Source organism: Nerophis ophidion, linkage group LG09 (assembly GCF_033978795.1).
Source record: "Nerophis ophidion isolate RoL-2023_Sa linkage group LG09, RoL_Noph_v1.0, whole genome shotgun sequence".
Lineage (NCBI taxonomy): Eukaryota > Metazoa > Chordata > Actinopteri > Syngnathiformes > Syngnathidae > Nerophis > Nerophis ophidion.
Window position 1 is genome coordinate 53,757,750 of NC_084619.1, and position 19,341 is coordinate 53,777,090.

At 38.9% G+C, this 19,341-nt stretch overlaps 1 protein-coding gene across 6 annotated transcripts in view; it reads right to left on the reverse strand.

The window, feature by feature from the left end:
- The window catches only part of kcnh1a (potassium voltage-gated channel, subfamily H (eag-related), member 1a), a 171,768-nt gene that overhangs the window by 95,039 nt on the left and 57,388 nt on the right, over window positions 1-19,341 (reverse strand). For all 6 annotated transcript variants that reach the window (XR_009808180.1, XM_061911255.1, XM_061911254.1 and 3 more), the window contains 3 exons: window positions 10,982-11,088; window positions 10,731-10,859; window positions 8,323-8,441 (listed from right to left, as the gene is read on the reverse strand). Coding sequence is in view for 5 of the 6 variants with exons in the window: in XM_061911255.1 (XP_061767239.1) it covers window positions 8,323-8,441; window positions 10,731-10,859; window positions 10,982-11,088 (355 nt within the window). In the remaining variant the exon portion in view is untranslated. The remainder of the gene's footprint in view (window positions 1-8,322; window positions 8,442-10,730; window positions 10,860-10,981; window positions 11,089-19,341) is intronic.

A 19,341-nucleotide genomic window follows, 5' to 3' on the forward strand; every position in this document is an offset into this window, starting at 1 on the left:
TTTTACGAAGCCATGATGTTGTAACACGTGCTGAATATGGCTTGGCATTGTCTTGCTGAAATAAGCAGGGGCGTCCATAAAAAAGACGGCGCTTTGATGGCAGCATATGTTGTTCCAAAACCTGTATGTACTTTTCAATATTAATGGTGCCTTCACAGATGTGTAAGTTACCCATGCCTTGGGCACTAATGCACCCCCATTCCATCACAGATGCTGGCTTTTGAACTTTGCGTCGATAACAGTCAGGATGGTTCGCTTCCCCTTTGATCCGGATGATACGATGTCAAATATTTCCAAAAACAATCTGAAATGTGGACTCGTCAGACCACAGAACACTTTTTCACTTTGCATCAGTCCATCTTAGATGATCTTGGCCAAAAGAAGGCAGCGGCGTTTCTGGATGTTGTTGATCAATGGCTTTCGCTTTGTATAGTAGAGCTTTAACTTGCACTTACAGATGTAGCGACCAACTGTATTTAGTGACAGTGGTTTTCTAAAGTGTTCCTGAGCCCATGTGGTGATATGATATCCTTTAGAGATTGATGTTTTTGATACAGTGCCGTCTGAGGGATTGAAGGTCACGGTCATTCAATGTTGGTTTCCGGCCATGCCGCTTACGTGGAGTGATTTCTCCAGATTCTCTGAACCTTTTGATGATATTACGGACTGTAGATGTTGAAATCCCTAAATTTCTTGCAATTGCACTTTGAGAAACGTTGTTCTTAAACTGTTTGATTATTTGCTCACAGAGTTGTGGACAAAGGGGTGTACCTCGCTCCATCCTTTCTTGTGAAAGACTGAGCATTTTTTGGGAAGCTGTTTTTATAGCCAATCATGGCACCTACCTGTTCCCAATTAGCCTGCACACCTGTGGGATGTTCCAAATAAGTGTTTGATGAGCATTCTTCAACTTTATCAGTATTTATTGCCACCTTTCCCAACTTCTTCGTCACGTGTTGCTGGCATCAACTTCTAAAATTAATGATTTGCAAAAAAAAAAGTTTATCAGTTTGAACATCAAATATGTTGTGTTTGTAGCATATTCAACTGAATATGGGTTGAAAATGATTTGCAAATCATTGTACTCCGTTTATATTTACATCTAACACAATTTCCCAACTCATATGAAAATGGGGTTTGTATGATACCGACATTGCAGCTCTGACTATTTGTCACACAGCGGTCAGGGATGTCTTGTCTTTGTTTTTTTCTGTCTTGTGAATTGCATGTTTTAGTTTGAAAATTAACTCTCCTCTCGTTTCAGGTCACTTGTCCTACCTTTTGTGTCATCAGTCTGACGTCATCCCTGATCCCTGATTGTTTCCACCTGTTCCCCATTACCCTCATGTGTCTTATAAGCCTACGCCTCCCTTTGTTCTGTGCCAGATCGCCTCGTTTGTCCGTGCCTCTCTCAAGCCTCGTCTCGTCTATTGTTTGAGAATCTTGATCCTGAATTCCCTTGTTGATATTTTGAGTTTTCTTTATCTCCTCCTCAGCAGAGTGATTTTGGTTATTTAGTTTTGCAGCCCAAGTGGTGAGTTTTCAGTTTTTTCTTACAGTTCTTCCTTTTCCTCAATTTTTTGAGTGACACCCTTTTGTTAACCTTTTTTTTTTTTTAGATTAGATACAGTGTAGAAGTTTTATAGCCATTGTTTCTTCCTTCTTTTGGAGCGTTTTTTTGTTTATGACAAATTTTATAGTTTATATCTTGTGCCAAGTTTAGTCGGTTGTTGTTTTTGTGTTTTCTCCTTTCGGAGTGATTTTCGGTTGTTCCTTTTTGTGGAACCTTTTCTGGCCGACTAGTCAGGTTATAGCCAATGTTGATTTTCCCTGACTCTGGAGGTGAAAAAAAACTTTCAAAATAAAAGCCTGCCAGATTGTTCCCTACTCTGCGTCTGAGTCCCATTTTCGACCAAGCCTGACACTATTGGCCGATACCAAATCAATCCGATACGATATCAGCACATATTATTACTTATTTTGCAGTGTGGACTGTTAAAAAAAAGCTTGCCCACGTGATCATGTGGGCTCTGCCTGGACTATATACTATTTAGCACAGGTTTGTCCAAAGTGCGGCCAGGAGATCATTTTTTAAGGGCTCGTGGTACAACTGTTAAAATTACAGTATTAGCATGTCAGCTTTTTGCTAATTTTGCAGGTATGTACCTAAGCGTCAAATATTATGTTACTTGACAAATGATACCTGTTAGCATGCTAATGTTAGCATGCTTGCTTTTCTTTAGCAGCTTTTCTAGGTATATATTTTAGTACTTAATGCATGCTAATGTTAGCTGGTTGACATTTAAAAAACAATTTCAGGTACACATCTCAGAGTAATATATTTTTACAGTTACAATATCAGCATGCTAACATTAGCATGCCAGACTTCTTTAGCTACTTTAACAGGTATAAAACTGTCACATAAACTGTAAACATGCTATTGTCAGCATGTTAGCATGGTACTGATAGCAAACTGGCTTTTTATTTAGCTCATTTTGCCAATATTTTTTGTTTGTTTTTTGTTTTTAGTTAAATGCACAGGTCTTGTTTTTTGTTGTACTCTATAAAATGTTTATCCTGTAAGTATTATACTTATTCCACACAAGCTGTTTGACCGTAATGTGCTTTCTAGTTAGAGTTATCATTACCAAAGTTGGAGGTGTTAAAATTGTCATGTAAAATTGTTAATGCTAACTGACAGCCTGTATGCAGCACATCCAATGTAAATTAGCATCAAGCTAATAGATTTGTTTTAATTCTTTTTTTTTTTACGTTGTAGTGTTATTTTGTACCTCATGTACATTGACATACTTTATTTCCGGATCTTCAGTGTATTGAAGTAAAGACAGCAACCTGTTATGTTTGCTAAGCGAGCAAAAAAAAGACTATAGCGAGAGCAAAACAGACGGTCTTATTGGACCTTTGGACTGATGTAATCCGAAACTTTTTTTTTTTTTTGCTGAAACCGATTATAATTAATGCTCTAATTAATTAACCGACAGTCTCCTATTGGTGCTTGTCTACAAAAAACTATGTCAAATGATCCATGTTGTGCCAATGGTGCACCCCTGGCAGAGATCGTTCCATGTACAATAAAATTGTGGAGGTTAATTTGTGTCTTTATTACGAAATCTTTTTTTTTAGCACTGAATTTATGAAACTCAATCTTTTGCGTTTAAATTTTATGAACTTACTTTTTTTTTTTTTACATGAAATAATGTTGACAATTTCACTGCAAAAAATAGTGTTTTACAATTCAGTGTCTAAACCAGGGGTCCCCAAACTTTTTGACCCGGGGGCCGTATTGGGTTAAAAATATTTGGGCCGCGCTATATGTGTATATATATATATATATATATATATAAATATATATATATATATATATATATATATATATATATATATAAACGATTTACAATCTAAACCAGGGGTCACAAACCTTTTTGAAACCAAGAGCTACTTCTTGGGTACTGATTAATGCGAAGGGCTACCAGTTTGATACACACTTAAATAAATTGCTAGAAATAGCCAATTTGCTCAATTTACCTTTAACTCTATGTTATTGTTAATAATTAATGATATTTATCTTTGTGGAAACACTGATCATCTTATTTCTCACAATAAATATATATGGAAACAGATAAATATATATTAAAAAAAGGGTATTTCTGTCTGTCATTCCGTCGTACATTTTTTTTCCTTCTGCGGAAGGTTTTTTGTAAAGAATAAATTATGAAAAAAACACTTAATTGAACGGTTTAAAAGAGTGAAGTGAATTATATAAATATAGCGCTTTTCTCTAGTGACTCAAAGCACTTTACACAGTGAAACCCAATATCTAAGTTACATTTAAACCAGTGTGGGTGGCACTGGGAGCACGTGGGTAAAGTGTCTTGCCCAAGGACACAACGGCAGTGACTAGGATGGCGGAAGCGGGAATCGAACCCGCAACCCTCAAGTTGCTGGCACAGCCACTCTACCAACTGAGCTATACCGCCCCACAAGAGGAGAAAACACAAAACTTCAAATTAAATTTCGAAACATAGTTTATCTTCAATTTCGACTCTTTGAAATTCAAAATTCAACCGAAAAAAAGAAGAGAAAAACAAGCTAATTTGAATCTTTTTGAAAAAATCAAAAAAAGGATTTATGGAACATCATTAGTAATTTTTCCTGATTAAGATTATTTTCGGAATTTTGATGAAATGTTTTAAATAGGTTAAAATCCAATCTGCACTTTGTTATAATATATAACAAATTGGACCAAGCTATATTTCTAACAAAGACAAATCATTATTTCTTCTAGATTTTCCAGAACAAAAATGTTAAAATAAATTCAAAAGACTTTGAAATAAGATTTAAATTTGATTCTACAGATTTTCTAGATTTGCCAGAATATTTTTGGGGGATTTTAAATCATAATAAGTTTGAAGAAATATTTCACAAATATCCTTCATCGAAGAAACAGAAGCTAAAATGAAGAATTAAATTAAAATGTATTTATTATTCTTTACAATAAAAAAAAAATGTTTTACTTGAACATTGATTTAAATTGTCAGGAAAGAAGAGGAAGGAATTTAAAAGGTAAAAAGGTATATGTGTTTAAAAATCCTAAAATCATTTTTAAGGTTGTATTTTTTCTCAAAAATTGTCTTTCTGAAAGTTATAAGATGCAAAGTAAAAAAATCTATGAATTTATTTAAAAAAGTGAGGACCAAGTCTTTAAAATATTTTCTTGGATTTTCAAATTCTATGAGTTTTGTCTCTCTTAGAATTAAAAATGTCGAGCAAAGCAAGACCAGCTTGCTAGTAAATAAATACAATTAAAAAAAAAAATAGAGGCAGCTCACTGGTAAGTGCTGCTATTTGAGCTATTTTTAGAACAGGCCAGCGGGTGACTCATCTGGTCCTTACGGGCTACCTGGTGCCCGCGGGCACCGCTTTGGTGACCCCTGATGTAAACTGTCTTTTCCTTAAACTGAACAAAAGTCATATGTCTGCTGATGTTTAAAAACTCTACACTCGGAGTGTAATTTATGTTTCCCCAATGATTTTGCCATTTTTTCCACTTGTGCATTAATTGACTGAAAGATCGCGCACTTGCCGCCTTTGTGGAGCAAGCGTGATGACATCTTGTTACCGCTGGGAAAATGCATTTTTAGACAATATGATTTGCTTGAGCAGCTAGGAAACCCAATAACAAGCGATAGGAAATGGATTGATGGATGTGCGAAAAAGGACAGATTAAAAAAAGTTAATAAATACCTTTTCTATTTTTTTTAGTCGGAACTACCCACGGGCCGGATTTTGGATGCTGGCTAGCCGTATCTGCCTAGGAGATCCAGTAACAAGCGGTAGAAAATGGATTGATGAATGGGCGAAAAAGGACAGACAAATAATATTAAAAAAATTTTAAAAAATGTTTTTTTTCTGGGTTTTTTCCTCGTACTACCCACGGGCCGGATTTTGGACGCTGGCGTGCCGTATCTGCCTAGGAGACCCAGTAACAAGCGGTAGAAAATGGATTGATGGATGGGTGAAAAGGGACAGATTAAAAAAAAAAATAATAAAAAAAAATAAAAACATTTTTTTTTTTTTTAGTCGGGACTACCCGCGGGCCGGATTTTAAAAGGTAAAGTTAAGGTACCAACGATTGTCACACACACAAGGTGTGGTGAAATTATTCTGTGCATTTTGGATGCTGGTGTGCCTTATCTGCCTCAGAGACCCAGTAACAAGCGGTAGAAAATGAATTGATGGATAGGCGAAAAAGGAAAGACTAAAAAATATAATAATAATAAATATTTATACATATATATATATATTTTTTTTTTTAACTTGGTATTACCCGTGGGCCGGATTTTGGATGCTGGCGGGGCTTATCTGCCTAGGAGACCCAGTAACAAGCGGTAGAGAATGGATTGTAGGATGGGCGAAAAAGGACAGATTAAAAAAAATTATAATCAAAAATTGAATAAATACAGTTTTTATTTACTTTATAGAAGAACAGATTAAAAAAAACAAGACAAAAAAAAAAATATATATATATATACATATACATATATATATATATATATATATATATATATATATATATACATATACACACATATATATATATATATATATTTATTTTTATTTTTTTTTTTATTTTATTTTTTTTTACTTGGTACTACCCGCGGGCCGGATTTTGGACGCTGGCGGGCCGTATCTGGCCCACGGGCCGTAGTTAGGGGACCACTGGTCCAAACAATTAGTGTAAAAAATATATTTTGAATTCAGCATAAAATAATTCAGCATAAAATAATTCAGTGTCTAAAAATTTTGTATGAAAAAAATTCAGTGTAAAAGAATTCTGTGTTAAAAATTGAGTGTAAAAAAATATATTCAGTGTAAAAAAAAAAATCCAGTGTAAAAATCAGTATACAAAAATCCATTGTAAAAAAAAAATCAGTGCTGAAAAGTTCAGTGTGGAAAAAGTTGCTGCTTCAAAAAGCAACACTCACTTCCAGTAAGTTAGGACTGTCTAAAAACTTAGAGTAAAAAAATTAAGGACAAAAAGAATTCCGTGTCCAAAAATTGTGTGAAAAAAATTCAGTGTAAAATAATTCAGTGTCTAAAAATGTAGTGTAAAAAAAAAATTCTGTGTCGAAAAATGTCTGTGTATAAAAAAAAAAGAAAATCGGTGTATAAAAAAATCAGTGTAAAATAAATTAAGCATAAAAACAAATCAGTATATAAAAATTCAATGTAAAAAAAATCTGTGCAGAAATTCAGTGTAAAAGAATTCAGTGTCTAAAAATTGAGTGTAAAAAAATATATTCAGTGTAAAAAAAATCCAGCTTAAAAATCAGCATACAAAAATCCAATGTAAAAAAAATCAGTGCTGGAAAGTACAGTGTCGAAAAAGTTGCTGCTTCAAAAAGCAACACTCACTTCTGGTAAGTTAAGACTGAGTGTCTGAAAATTTAGTGTAAAAAATTTCCAATTACAAAAAAAAATTCATTCAGCATAAAATAATTCAGTGTCCAAACATTTTGTGTGAAAATAAATTCAGAGTAAAATAATTCAGTGTCTAAAAATGTAGTGTAAAAAAAAATTCTGTTGAAAAATTCAGTGTATAAAAAAATAAAATAAAAAAGAAAACCAGTGTATAAAAAAATCAGTGTAAAACAAATTCAGCATAAAAAAAATTCAATGTCAAAAAAATCTGTGCTGAAGAATTCAGTGTCGAAAAATGTGCTGCTTCAAAGCAACACCCACTTCCGGTAAGTTAAGATTGAGTGTCTGAAAATGTAGTATAAAAAAATAAAAAATAAATTCAGCATAAAATAATTCAGTGTCCAAACATTTTGTGTGAAAATAAATTCAGGGTAAAATAATTCAGTGTACAAAAATGTTGTGAAAAAAAAAAAAAAAAAAAATTCAGTGTCGAAAAAATGTATTGTAAAAAAAAAACTTCAAAAAAATCAGTGTAAAAAAAATCCGTACATAAAAATTCAAAGTCAAAAAAAGTTAATTTGAAAAATTCAGTGTCGAAAAATTTGCTGCTTCAAAAAGCAACATTCACTTTAGATAAGTTAAGACTGAGTGTCTATAAATGTTGTGTAAAAAATTCTTAAGAATTATTTCAGTAGAAAATAATTCAGTGTCCAAAAATTTTGCGTGAAAAAAATAATTCAGTGTAAAAGAATTCAGTGTCTAAAAGTTTAGTGTAAAAAAAAAAAATTATAAAAAAATACAAAAAATCAGTGTTGAAAAATTCAATGTAAAATTTTTTTTAAAATCAGTATATAAAAATTAAGTGTACAAAAAATCAGTGCTGAAAAATTCAGTGTCGAAAAATTTGCTGCTTCAAATAGCAACACTCACTTTCGGTAAGTTAAGACTGAAGCAATCGATCCTGCCTTAGAACCAGCCAATGAGGTGTCAAGTTTAATGTCATGTGACACAGGTCTTGCAAAACAGCATAAAAAAGGCAGTTACCTGGGGCAGCTTGGCACAGTGCAACATAAACACTTCAACGCGGCCTGGTGGATATTTTCAAACAATAGAAATGACTCCAATGGTTGAAAGTGAGTCTTTCTTTTTGAAGCAGCAAATTTTTCAATACTGAATTGTTGTTTTACACTGAATTTTTTCCATTATTTTTTAAACACTGAATTTTAAAACACTGATTTTTTTTTTCCAATTAAATTGTCAGCATAATTTGACGAAAGAAGATTCAGTTCACAAAATTCAAACGCAAAAAAATACAGATACATTCGGTGTCAAATAAAAAGCTTTTGTCATAAAGACACATATTACCCTCCGTGGTCTCACCTCTGCTAGTCGCGAGTGCTTGTGAACGTTCTCTCCTTTGTGCACCGTCGGCTGAAGCTGCTGCAAGACGCCTCTGCTGCTGGTCAGCGCTCGGGTGAGTCGGGCGAACTTCCCCCATCCTGCACGCCGCCAACACAGGCAATCGTCAGTACCATTACATCGTGTAGCGGCGACAACCCACACGTTCATTCGGACCGCCACAAGTCGATGTGGCGCCGCCTGTTCACCCTGAGACATTATAATGGAGCTTGTTGCCACCACTCCGTACAGTAGATGGCAACGTTTTAACACACATCAAAAGCACCTGATCTGCCAGAGAATAAAAAGAGGTGGCAGGAGGGAACAGTGTTGCAAGGCTAGCTTCGGACTTCTCTAGATTCTCTTTTTCACAAAAGCAACTAGCAACAAATGTAGCGATTCATCTTGTGGCTAAACTAATATTCTAGTAATCTTTTGTCTACCACAATTTAGTCTCTGTGTGATTTATGTTGTATTGCGTCTCTTCACTGCATTGGCCTGTTTTTGTCTAAAGATAAGACATTTTTTTATCTCTGTGCTGAATTTCTCAGGCCCTACAGAGACGCCTGTGCTTGTTTTTTCCATACACCCCAACCCAGTGGTTCTCAACCTCTTATCAGTGATGTACCCCCTGTGATCATTTTTTTTAATTCAAGTACCCCTTAATCAGAGCAAAGCATTTTTGGTTGGAAAAAAAGAGATAAAGGAGTAAAATACAGCACTATGTCATCAGTTTCTGATTTTTGAAATTATATAAAAGTGCAAAATGTTGCTCAGTTGTAATGGTCTTTCTTGAACTATTTGGAAAAAAAGATATATAAATAACTACAAACTTGTCGGAAAAAAAACAAGTGATTCAACTATAAATAAAGATTTCTACACATAGAAGTAATCATCAACTTAAAGTGCCCTCTTTGGGGATTGTACTAGAGATCCACCTGGATTCATGAACTTAATTCTAAACATTTCTTCACAAAAAAATAATTATTTAACATCAATATTTATGGAACATGTCCACAAAAAATGTAGCTGTCAACAATGAATATTGCATTGTTGCATTTCTTTTCACAGTTTATGAACTTGCATTTATATTTTGTTGAAGTATTATTCAATAAATATATTTATAAAGGATTTTTGAATTGTTGCTATTTTTAGAATAAGGTATACCTTCAAGTACCCCCAGGGGTACGCATACCCCTATTTGAGAAACACAGCCCTAACCCACACATCCCAAGAATATGAAAGGAGGACTGTAGTGATGCTGGAGATTGCTCATTTATACATATGTAATATTTTTGGCCACTATAACATTACACAGAGTGTAAACAGTAACACTGTGTTTAAACATAGGAAAATAAAACACTGTACTTTAATCAAGTGTTTTTTTGGCGTACCACTAGATGGAGGGAGCCCGCGTACCACAGTTTGAGAATCCCTGATTTAATGTTAATAAAGATTGGGGCTGTCAAACGATTTAAGTATTTAATTTGCCATTAATCACGGTTTGTTCATAGTCTACTCAAAATTAATCGAGATTAATCGCAGAGAAATATGTTTTTCTGTCATTAATAAGTTCACCCGAAAGAGGTCCTTTTCAAGTTTTAATACCATGACTGGACAATTAGTTTGCTTTAATAAAATGTTTTTATAAATAATCTTATAGTTAACACATTATCATGGCATTAACTTTGACAGCCCTAATAAAGTACAACATTAAACAGTTTCAAGTCAACTCATCATGCTTAATTTATCACAGCATTTGGGAAGACTGTAGTTTATTTTTATTATGTAAATCTTATATTTTTTTCAACATGTGATAGTAGGGACCCTGCCATTCAAAGCTTTTCTGTCCGTAAAACACACACACACAGGCACACACCGCAAAAAGAGCTAACGTTATGCTAAAAGCTAATTAGCCTTCACCTCAAGCCAGAACTGCGAGCGAGCTGAGCTGCAGTTTAAGTTTCTTGAAGGTCAACGGGCTCATAGTGATGTTAGTAGTAGTTGACTGTGAGGTGTTTATCATTTGGGGAGAGTACGCTCCCTTATGTTCACCTGCTGAACACCTATCTGCTCGACACTGAAGCATTTACTACTTGCGCTCTGAATACGCACTACTGATTGGCTGTTACCGCTCTGAGTATGCACTGCTGATTGGCTGTTACCGCTATATATGTAACCAATGAGATGGTTGTTTGGGTGGGACAATGCTGGGTGCTGAGACAGAGGCAGAAGAAGCAAAGCAGCTTATTAAGACTTTGGCTTAGAAACTCGTTCGGTACACCTTCGTACAGAACCGAAACCCCCTGTACAGAAACGTTTCAATACAAATACACGTACGGTTACACCCCTACAAAATACACATTTACATCTCTTCTCCCGCTACCGACCTTTGGAAGAGTCGTCCTCAATGGGCTGCTTGAAGGCCGTGATGTCGCTGAAGGTGCATAGGAACAAGACCACCTTCTCCTGCTCGTTCCGAATCGGTGCGATCTTCACAAAGAACCAAACAGGCGTCCCTAGAAGTGCACCAGACACAAGACGTTTCTCTCTCGAGGCCACATGAAGCCTTCCTGCAGGAAGGTTATGCAACACCCCGCTGACCAAGTCGGAGCGTCGATAAGAAGAAGAAGCCACTTACTGTTCTTCTTGTACATCAGTATTTCAAAGGAGTTCATCTCGTAATTCTCAAACGTCAGTCGCACTTTTTCCGTCGTGTCCTTGTCTGTGAGCTCGCCATACATGAAGCTGCATATAGAAAGCATACACACGGAGGGGAAATAGCGCTTTTAATATTTGATGTGCAGACAGAGGTCTATTGGAAAGGCAGGCTGCCTGAACATGTCAATATTTGCACGCCTCAGCTAATGTTGGCTGAAATATTGTGTTGTTGTATTATCATACTTTCTGCTGACTTATGTGCTTTAATGCATTTTTTATACTGTAATATTCATAAAATATTTATTTTTATACAACTCTGTCCAAAAAAATAATTATTTCCTTGTTTATTTACTCAGTGTTTTTTTCCATCCATCCATCCATCTTCTTCCACTCATCCGCGGTCGGGTCACGGGGGCAGCAGCCTAAGCAGGGTTGCCCAGACTTTACTCTTCCCAGCTCTTCTGAGGTGTTCCCAGGCCAGCCGGGAGAGATAGTCTTCCTAACGTGTCCTGGGTCTTCACCGTGGCCTCCTACCAGTCGGGCGTGCCCTAAACACCTCCCTAGGGAAGCGTTCGGGTGGAATCCTGACCAGATGACCAAACCACCTCATCTGGCTCCTCTCGATGTGGAGGAGCAGCAGCTTTAATTTGAGCTCTTCCCGGATGACAGAGCTTATCACCCTATCTCTAAGGGAGAGCCCCCCACCCGGCGGAGGAAACTTATTTCGGCCGCTTGTACCCGTGATCTTGTCCTTTCGGTCATGACCCAAAGCTCATGACCATAAGTGAGGATGGGAACGTAGATCGACTAGTAAATTGAGAGCTTTGCTTTCCGGCTCAGCTCCTTCTTCACCACAACGGATCGATACAGCGTTCGCATTACCGAAGACGCTGCACCGATCCGCCTGTTGATCTCACGATCCACTCTTTCCTCACTCGTGAACAAGATTCCGAGCTACTTTAACTTCTCCACTTGGGGCAAGATCTCTTCCCCAACCCGGAGATGGCACTCCACCCTTTTCCGGGCGAGAACCATGGACTCGGACTTGAAGGTGCTGATTCTCATCCCAGTCGCTTCACACTCGGCTGCAAACCGATCCAGTGAGAGTTGAAGATCTCGGCCAGATGAAGCCATCAGGACCACATCATCTGCAAATAGCAGAGATCTAATACTGCAGCCACCAAACCAGATACCCTCAACGCCCTGACTGCGCCTAGAAATTCTGTCCATAAAATTTATGAACAGAATCGCTGACAAAGGGCAGCCTTGGCAGAGTCCAACCCTCACTGGAAATGGGTCCGACTTACTGCCGGCAATGCGGACCAAGCTCTGACACTGATCATACAGGGAGCGGACTGCCACAATAAGACAGTCCGTTACCCCATACTCTCTGAGCACTCCCCACAGGACTTCCCGGGGTACACGGTCGAATACCTTCTCCAAGTCTACAAAGCACATGTAGATTAGTTGGGCAAACTCCTATGCACTCTCAAGGACACTGCCGAGAGTATAGAACTGGTCCACAGTTCCACAACCAGGACGAAAACCACACTGTTCCTCCTGAATCCGAGGTTCGACTATCCGGCGTAGCCTCCTCTCCAGTACACCTGAATAAACCTTACCGGGAAGGCTGAGGAGTGTGATCCCACGATAGTTGGAACCCACCCTCCGGTCCCCCTTCTTAAAGAGAGGAACCACCACCCCGGTCTGCCAATCCAGATGTACCTCCGCCGATGACCACGCGAGGTTGCAGAGTCTTGTCAACCAAGATAGCCCCACAGCATCCAGAGCCTTAAGGAACTCCGGGCGGGTCTCTTCCACCCACGGGTCCTTGCCACCGAGGAGCTTTTTAACTAACTCGGCAACCTCAGCCCCAGAAATAGGAGAGCCCACCACAGAGTCCCCAGGCACTGCTTCCTCATAGGAAGACGTGCTGGTAGGATTGAGGAGGTCTTCGAAGTATTCCCTCCACCGATCCATAACATCCGCAGTCCAGGTCAGCAGAACACCATCCCCACCATACACGCGACAGTGCACTGTTTCCCTTTCCTGAGGCAGCGGTTGGTGGTCCAGAATCGCTTGGAAGCTGTCCGGAAGTCGTTTTCAATGGCTTCCCCAAACTCCTCCCATGTCCGAGTTTTTGCCTTCGCGACCGCTGAAGCCGCACACCGCTTGGCCTGTCGGTATCTGTCTGCTGCCTCCGGAGTCCTATGAGCAAAACTAGCCCGATAGGACTCCTTCTTCAGCTTGGCGGCATCCCTCACCGTCCACCAGCGGGTTCTAGGATTACCGCCACGACAGGCACCAACCACCTTGCGGCCACAGCTCCAATCGGCTGCCCCGACAATAGAGGTACGGAACATCTTCCACTTGGACTCAATATCCAGCGCCTCCCTCGTGACATTTTCAAAGTTTTTCCAGAGGTGGGAATTAAAACTTTCTCTGACAGGAGACTCTGCCAGACGTTCCCAGCAAACCCTCAAAATGCGTTTGGGCCTGCCAGGTCTGTCTGGCAACTTACCCCACCATCGCAGCCAACTCACCACCAGGTGGTGATCGGTAAAAAGCTCCGCCCCTCTCTTCACCCGAGTGTCCAAAACATGAGACCGCAAATCCGATGACACAACTACAAAGTCGATCATGGAACTGCGGCCTAGGGTGTCCTGGTGCCAAGTGCACATATGGACACCCTTATGTTTGAACATGGTGTTTGTTGTGGACAAACTGTGACGAGAACAAAAGTCCAATAACAAAACATCACTCGGGTTCAGATCCGGGCGGCCATTCTTCCTAATCACGCCTCTTCAGGTTTCACTGTCGTTGCCAAATGATCGTTGAAATCCCACAGTAGAATGAGGGAATCACCCGAGGGAGCACTCTCGAGTACCCCCTCGAGTGAATCCAAAAAGAGTGGGTACTCTGAGCTGCTGTTTGGCGCATAAGCACAAACCACAGTCAGTACCCGTTCCCCCACCCGAGGGCGGAAGGAGGCTACCCTCTCGTCCACTGGGTTGAACTCCAACGTGCAGACTTTGAGCCGGGGGGGCAACAAGAATTGCCACCCCAGCCCGTCGCCTCTCACTGCTGGCAACGCCAGAGTGGAAGAGAGTTCAGCCCCTCTCAAGAGAACTGGTTCTAGAGCCCTTGCTGTGCCTCGAAGTGAGTCCGACTATATCCAGCCGGAACTTCTCCACTTCACGCACTAGCTCAGGCTCCTTCCCCTCCAGCGAGGTGACGTTCCGCGTCCCAAGAGCTAGCTTATGTGGCCGAGGATCGGACCGCAAAGTGCCCTGCCTTCGGCTTCCGCCCAGCCCACATCGCACCCGACCTCTATGGCCCCTTCTATGGGCGGTGAGCCCATTGGAGGGGGGACCCATGTTGCCTCTTCGCGCTGTGCCTGGCCGGGCCCCATGGGTACAGACCCGGCCACCAGGCACTCGCCACGGTGACCCGCGTCCGGGCAAGGGAAATCTGGGTCCTTTGTTCGTGTTCTTCATAGAGGTCTTTGTTTTTTTCCTCAGGTTACAAATGCGTAGATTTATATACAGTATGTATTTATATACAGTATGTATTTATTTATCGGACTGTCTTATTGTGGCAGTCCGCTCCCTGTATGATCAGTGTCAGAGCTTGGTCCGCATTGCTGGCAGTAAGTCGGACACGTTTCCAGTGAGGGTTGGACTCCGCCAAGGCTGTCCTTTGTCACCAATTCTGTTCATAACTTTTATGGACAGAATTTCTAGGCGCAGCCAAGGCGTTGAGGGGTTCCGGTTTGGTGGCCACGGGATTAGGTCTGCTTTTTGCAGATGATGTAGTCCTGATGGCTTCATCTGGCCGGGATCTTCAGCTCTCACTGGATCGGTTCGCAGCCGAGTGTGAAGCGACCGGAATGAGAATCAGCACCTCCAAGTCCGAGTCCATGGTTCTCGCCCGGAAAAGGGTGGAGTGCCATCTCCGGGTTGGGGAGGAGACCCTGCCCCAAGTGGAGGAGTTCAAGTACCTAGGAGTCTTGTTCACGAGTGGGGGAAGAGTGGATCGTGAGATCGACAGGCGGATCGGTGCGGCGTCTTCAGTAATGCGGACGTTGTATCGATCCGTTGTGGTGAAGAAGGAGCTGAGCCGGAAGGCAAAGCTCTCAATTTACCGGTCGATCTACGTTCCCATCCTTACCTATGGTCATGAGCTTTGGGTCATGACCGAAAGGATAAGATCACGGGTACAAGCGGCCGAAATGAGTTTCCTCCGCCGGGTGGCGGGGCTCTCCCTTAGAGATAGGGTGAGAAGCTCTGCCATCCGAGAGGAGCTCAACGTAAAGCCGCTGCTCCTCCACATCGAGAGGAGCCAGATGAGGTGGTTCGGGCATCTGGTCAGGATGCCACCCGAACGCCTCCCTAGAGATGTGTTTAGGGCACATCCAGCTGGTAGGAGGCCACGGGAAGACCCAGGACACGTTGGGAAGACTATGTCTCCCGGCTGGCCTGGGAACGCCTCGGGATCCCCCGGGAAGAGCTAGACGAAGTGGCTGGAGATAGGGAAGTCTGGGCTTCCCTGCTTAGGCTGCTGCCCCCGCGACCCGACCTCAGATAAGCGGAAGATGATGGATGGATGGATGGATGTATTTATTTAAATCTAACAAACCTGTTTTATTTTCATGGAAGAAGAAAAAATACAAAATTGTCATTATTTTTAGACCGAAGAGCTACAAAAATGGTGATTCTTATTTTGGAAAATAATATATATATATATATATATATATATATATATATATATATATATACACACATATATGCACACACATATATACGTACGTACATACCCTGTATATATATATATATATATACATATATATATTAATATATATATATATATATATTAATATATATATATATATATATATATATGTTTTTTTCATTAGAAAAAAAATGTTAATTTGTTTTTTTTCCAGATGAGAAAAGTGGAGATTTATTTATGTTAGTGAATATATATATATATACACACATACATACATACACACACACACACACATATATATATACATACGTACATACCCTGTGTATATATATATATATACATATATATATTAATATATATATATATATATATTAATATATATATATATATATATATATATATATATTTTTTTTTCATTAGAAAAAAAATGTTAATTTGTTTTTTTTCCAGATGAGAAAAGTGGAGATTTATTTATGTTAGTAAACTAAGTATTTATTAATCGCAAACAAACAACAATTTACTTATGTAATAAAATAAATAAGTAAATGATTATCATTTTAAGGTTAATGATCTATTTATTGTACAAGAAATAATGTTTTTTCTGCATTTATATTAAAAAAACATTTGAATTATGTCCAAATTAAAAACAAAACAGAATAAATTATATTTTTTCAGATAGAAAAAATAGTAAAAATTCATTTATGCGCTATATATTTATTTATTGAAATCAAACTAATGTGATAAAAAACAAAATTTGTATCATTTTAAGGCTGGATATTCTGAGAATGAGATATATTTAAGTGTTCTTTCTTAATCCATAGTCATGTTTAAAGCAGCTTGTATTTTCCCATGTGAACTCTTTGGGTTTTTCTTCTTTTGTTCGCTAGTAAACTCTTTTGTTTTGTCTTAAGGGCTCTGATTGATTGATTGATTGAAACTTGTATTAGTAGATTGCACAGTACAGTACATATTCCATACAATTGACTACTAAATGGTAACACCCGGATAAGGTTTTCCACTTGTTTAAGTCGAGGTCTACGTTAATCAACTCATGGCTCCTGTTTGTCGGCTCACAGAGCTGTTTTGGCCAGTTTCTTATCTGTTTTGAAGTAGCAGCTGCATTTATTTCTGGGCGGGAGGGTCTCTTTTTGCTCTACAAAACTGACTCTTTTTGTTTGAATTTAGACCTCACTTGCTGATGCTATAGTAACATTGTAAGGGCTGGTCTCCTGAACCTTCAGTAAAACCTATTAGATTAGATTAGATTAGATAGTACTTTATTTATTCCGTCAGGAGAGTTCCTTCAGGAAAATTAAAATTTTCAGCACAATCCCATTCAAGATCAGACAAACATTACAGGGAGACAGAACAGGATCGCTGACGGGTCTGCCGGCTTCCAGCGCCCCTTACAAAAAAGATGAGATACAGGTAAACAAGGAGGGGGATTAAAATAAAATAAAATAAAAAATATTGAAAAAAAAAAAAAAAAAAAAAAATCGGTCTTAGCCTGGGCCCTGGAGAGGAGGTGCAGACTGAGGCCAAGGGAAAAAACAACAACTCATAGCCATAGAACACATCCCTCTTCCATGTGTGTAAGAGGGAAACATCCAACATCAAAGAACACAGAGGATATTAAAGACATTAAAGCAGCAGATACAACCAGACACTTCTACATACAAGCTATGAATAAAAAGTAAAAGAAACATATCCACTGTGGTGGCCTCTGTGGTGTTCCACGCCATCGTCCGCTGGGATGGGGGGAGCATGGCCAGAGACAGGAGCGGACCCAACAAAGCAACCAAGACAGCCGACTCCATTTTCGGCCTGTGTCCAGTCCGCATGGATGAGCGAGGATACGTCCAAGGTGACTGAGGTGTCCAACACCTGCTCACCCAGCCAAGACACCACGAAGCCTCTCCGTCCCAGCGCTCAGTGCTAGCTCCGTGGCCCTGTCCCCTCATCCGCACCTCCTCCAGTCCCTCCAAACTCTGCAGTCCTGTCCCTTCATCCGCATCTCCTCCAGTCCATCCAAACTCTGCGGTCCTGTCCCCTCATCCGCATCTCCGCCAGTCCCTCCAAACTCTGCAGCCCTGTCCCCTCATCCGCATCTCCGCCAGTCCCTCCAAACCGACTCCGGTGTGGCAGACACCCAGCAGCTGGTCTCCATGGCCAAAAGGCTCCCGGGAGGGAGATCCAGAAGTCCACAAAAAAAAGCACCACAGAGGTCACGAAAGTGGCACCCCTTGTCACACAGTCCCAAAGGGTCCCGGACCAAAAGGCAAAAAAAATATAATAAGACATGAAAACAAGAGGGAAACACAAAAGGATGACACAAGAGCACAGAGCTCCTGCCTACAGCAGCCACTACAGCAGCGCCATCTTGGAAAAAAAAAAAAAAAAAAAAAAAATCTGTCTCTGGGGTCATTTTTACTCAACATATAAATCATCCAAAGGAATTTGGGATTGACCAGTGTTTTATTCCCTGAGAGAAACAATAACTACAATAATGTAGGTGTTTCCTACATTTAGTTAAGACATAAAACAATATTTGGTTTGTTTTCAATCCCCAAACGCAGTAAAAAAAAAAAAAAAAATCCAGATAAGAAAAGAGGAGATGTATTTTACTTATGTAAGTACCCTATGTATTTATTTATTAAAATCTAACAAACATTTGTTTCATGTAATAAACAAAAACTACATTAGGTTTCTAAAATGTGTTTTTACACAAACAATAAAAAAAATTTGGATTTTTTTTTTAAATCCAGATTTTTTAATCCGAAAAACAATACAAAATAATTCATTTCCAAATAAGACAAAAGGAAAAATTTGTATGCATGTATTTATTAATCAAAATGCAGGAAACATTATATTTTTATTTTTACATTTTTTTTCCTATTCATGGAATAATTTAGATTTTTTTTTCAACCCACAATTAAGTGTTCTTTTGGTTGGTTTTTAAAAAATGTTAAATTGTGCCTGAAAAACTATCTGAAAAACAATCTTAATCAATCAATTATTAAGATTTTTTTATTTATTTTGTTCACAAAATTAAAAAATATTTTTTTTTTCCCGAACTGAAATTTAAGAAGAAAAACAAATACTTTTTTGTTGAATGATTGTATTTTAAGCATATTTGGATAAAAAACAGCCTTCTACGATTATATAATATTAGGGGAAAAACTGAAACATTTGTATATATATATATAAAAAAAAAAATCTGGTTCAAACATGCAAACAATACAAAACATTTTTTTTTTGCAGTTAAGGACATTTTAAAAAAGCTCTAGAATGAAGCCTCATTCCTCACTTTTCAGAAGCAGTGGGTGACTGAGCTCAATTGCCTCATCAGTTATTTAACAGACATAGACGAGAATTTATAGTCCTTGTTTAAAATGGAAGCGTAAAAGAACACGTTGTTAGATCTTTGAATGGATCCGTGTGCACACACACTTGATCTAAATAAAAGTGTCTTCCAAAATACAAACAGAAAGTTAAAGTCATTAATGAGGCTGCATTGCCAACGCAAGCAGGCGAAGGGTTTTTCTTCTTCAAAGACAATCCCTCAAATGACTTTCTCGTCGTGTGTGAGACACGTCCCTGGAGACTTGT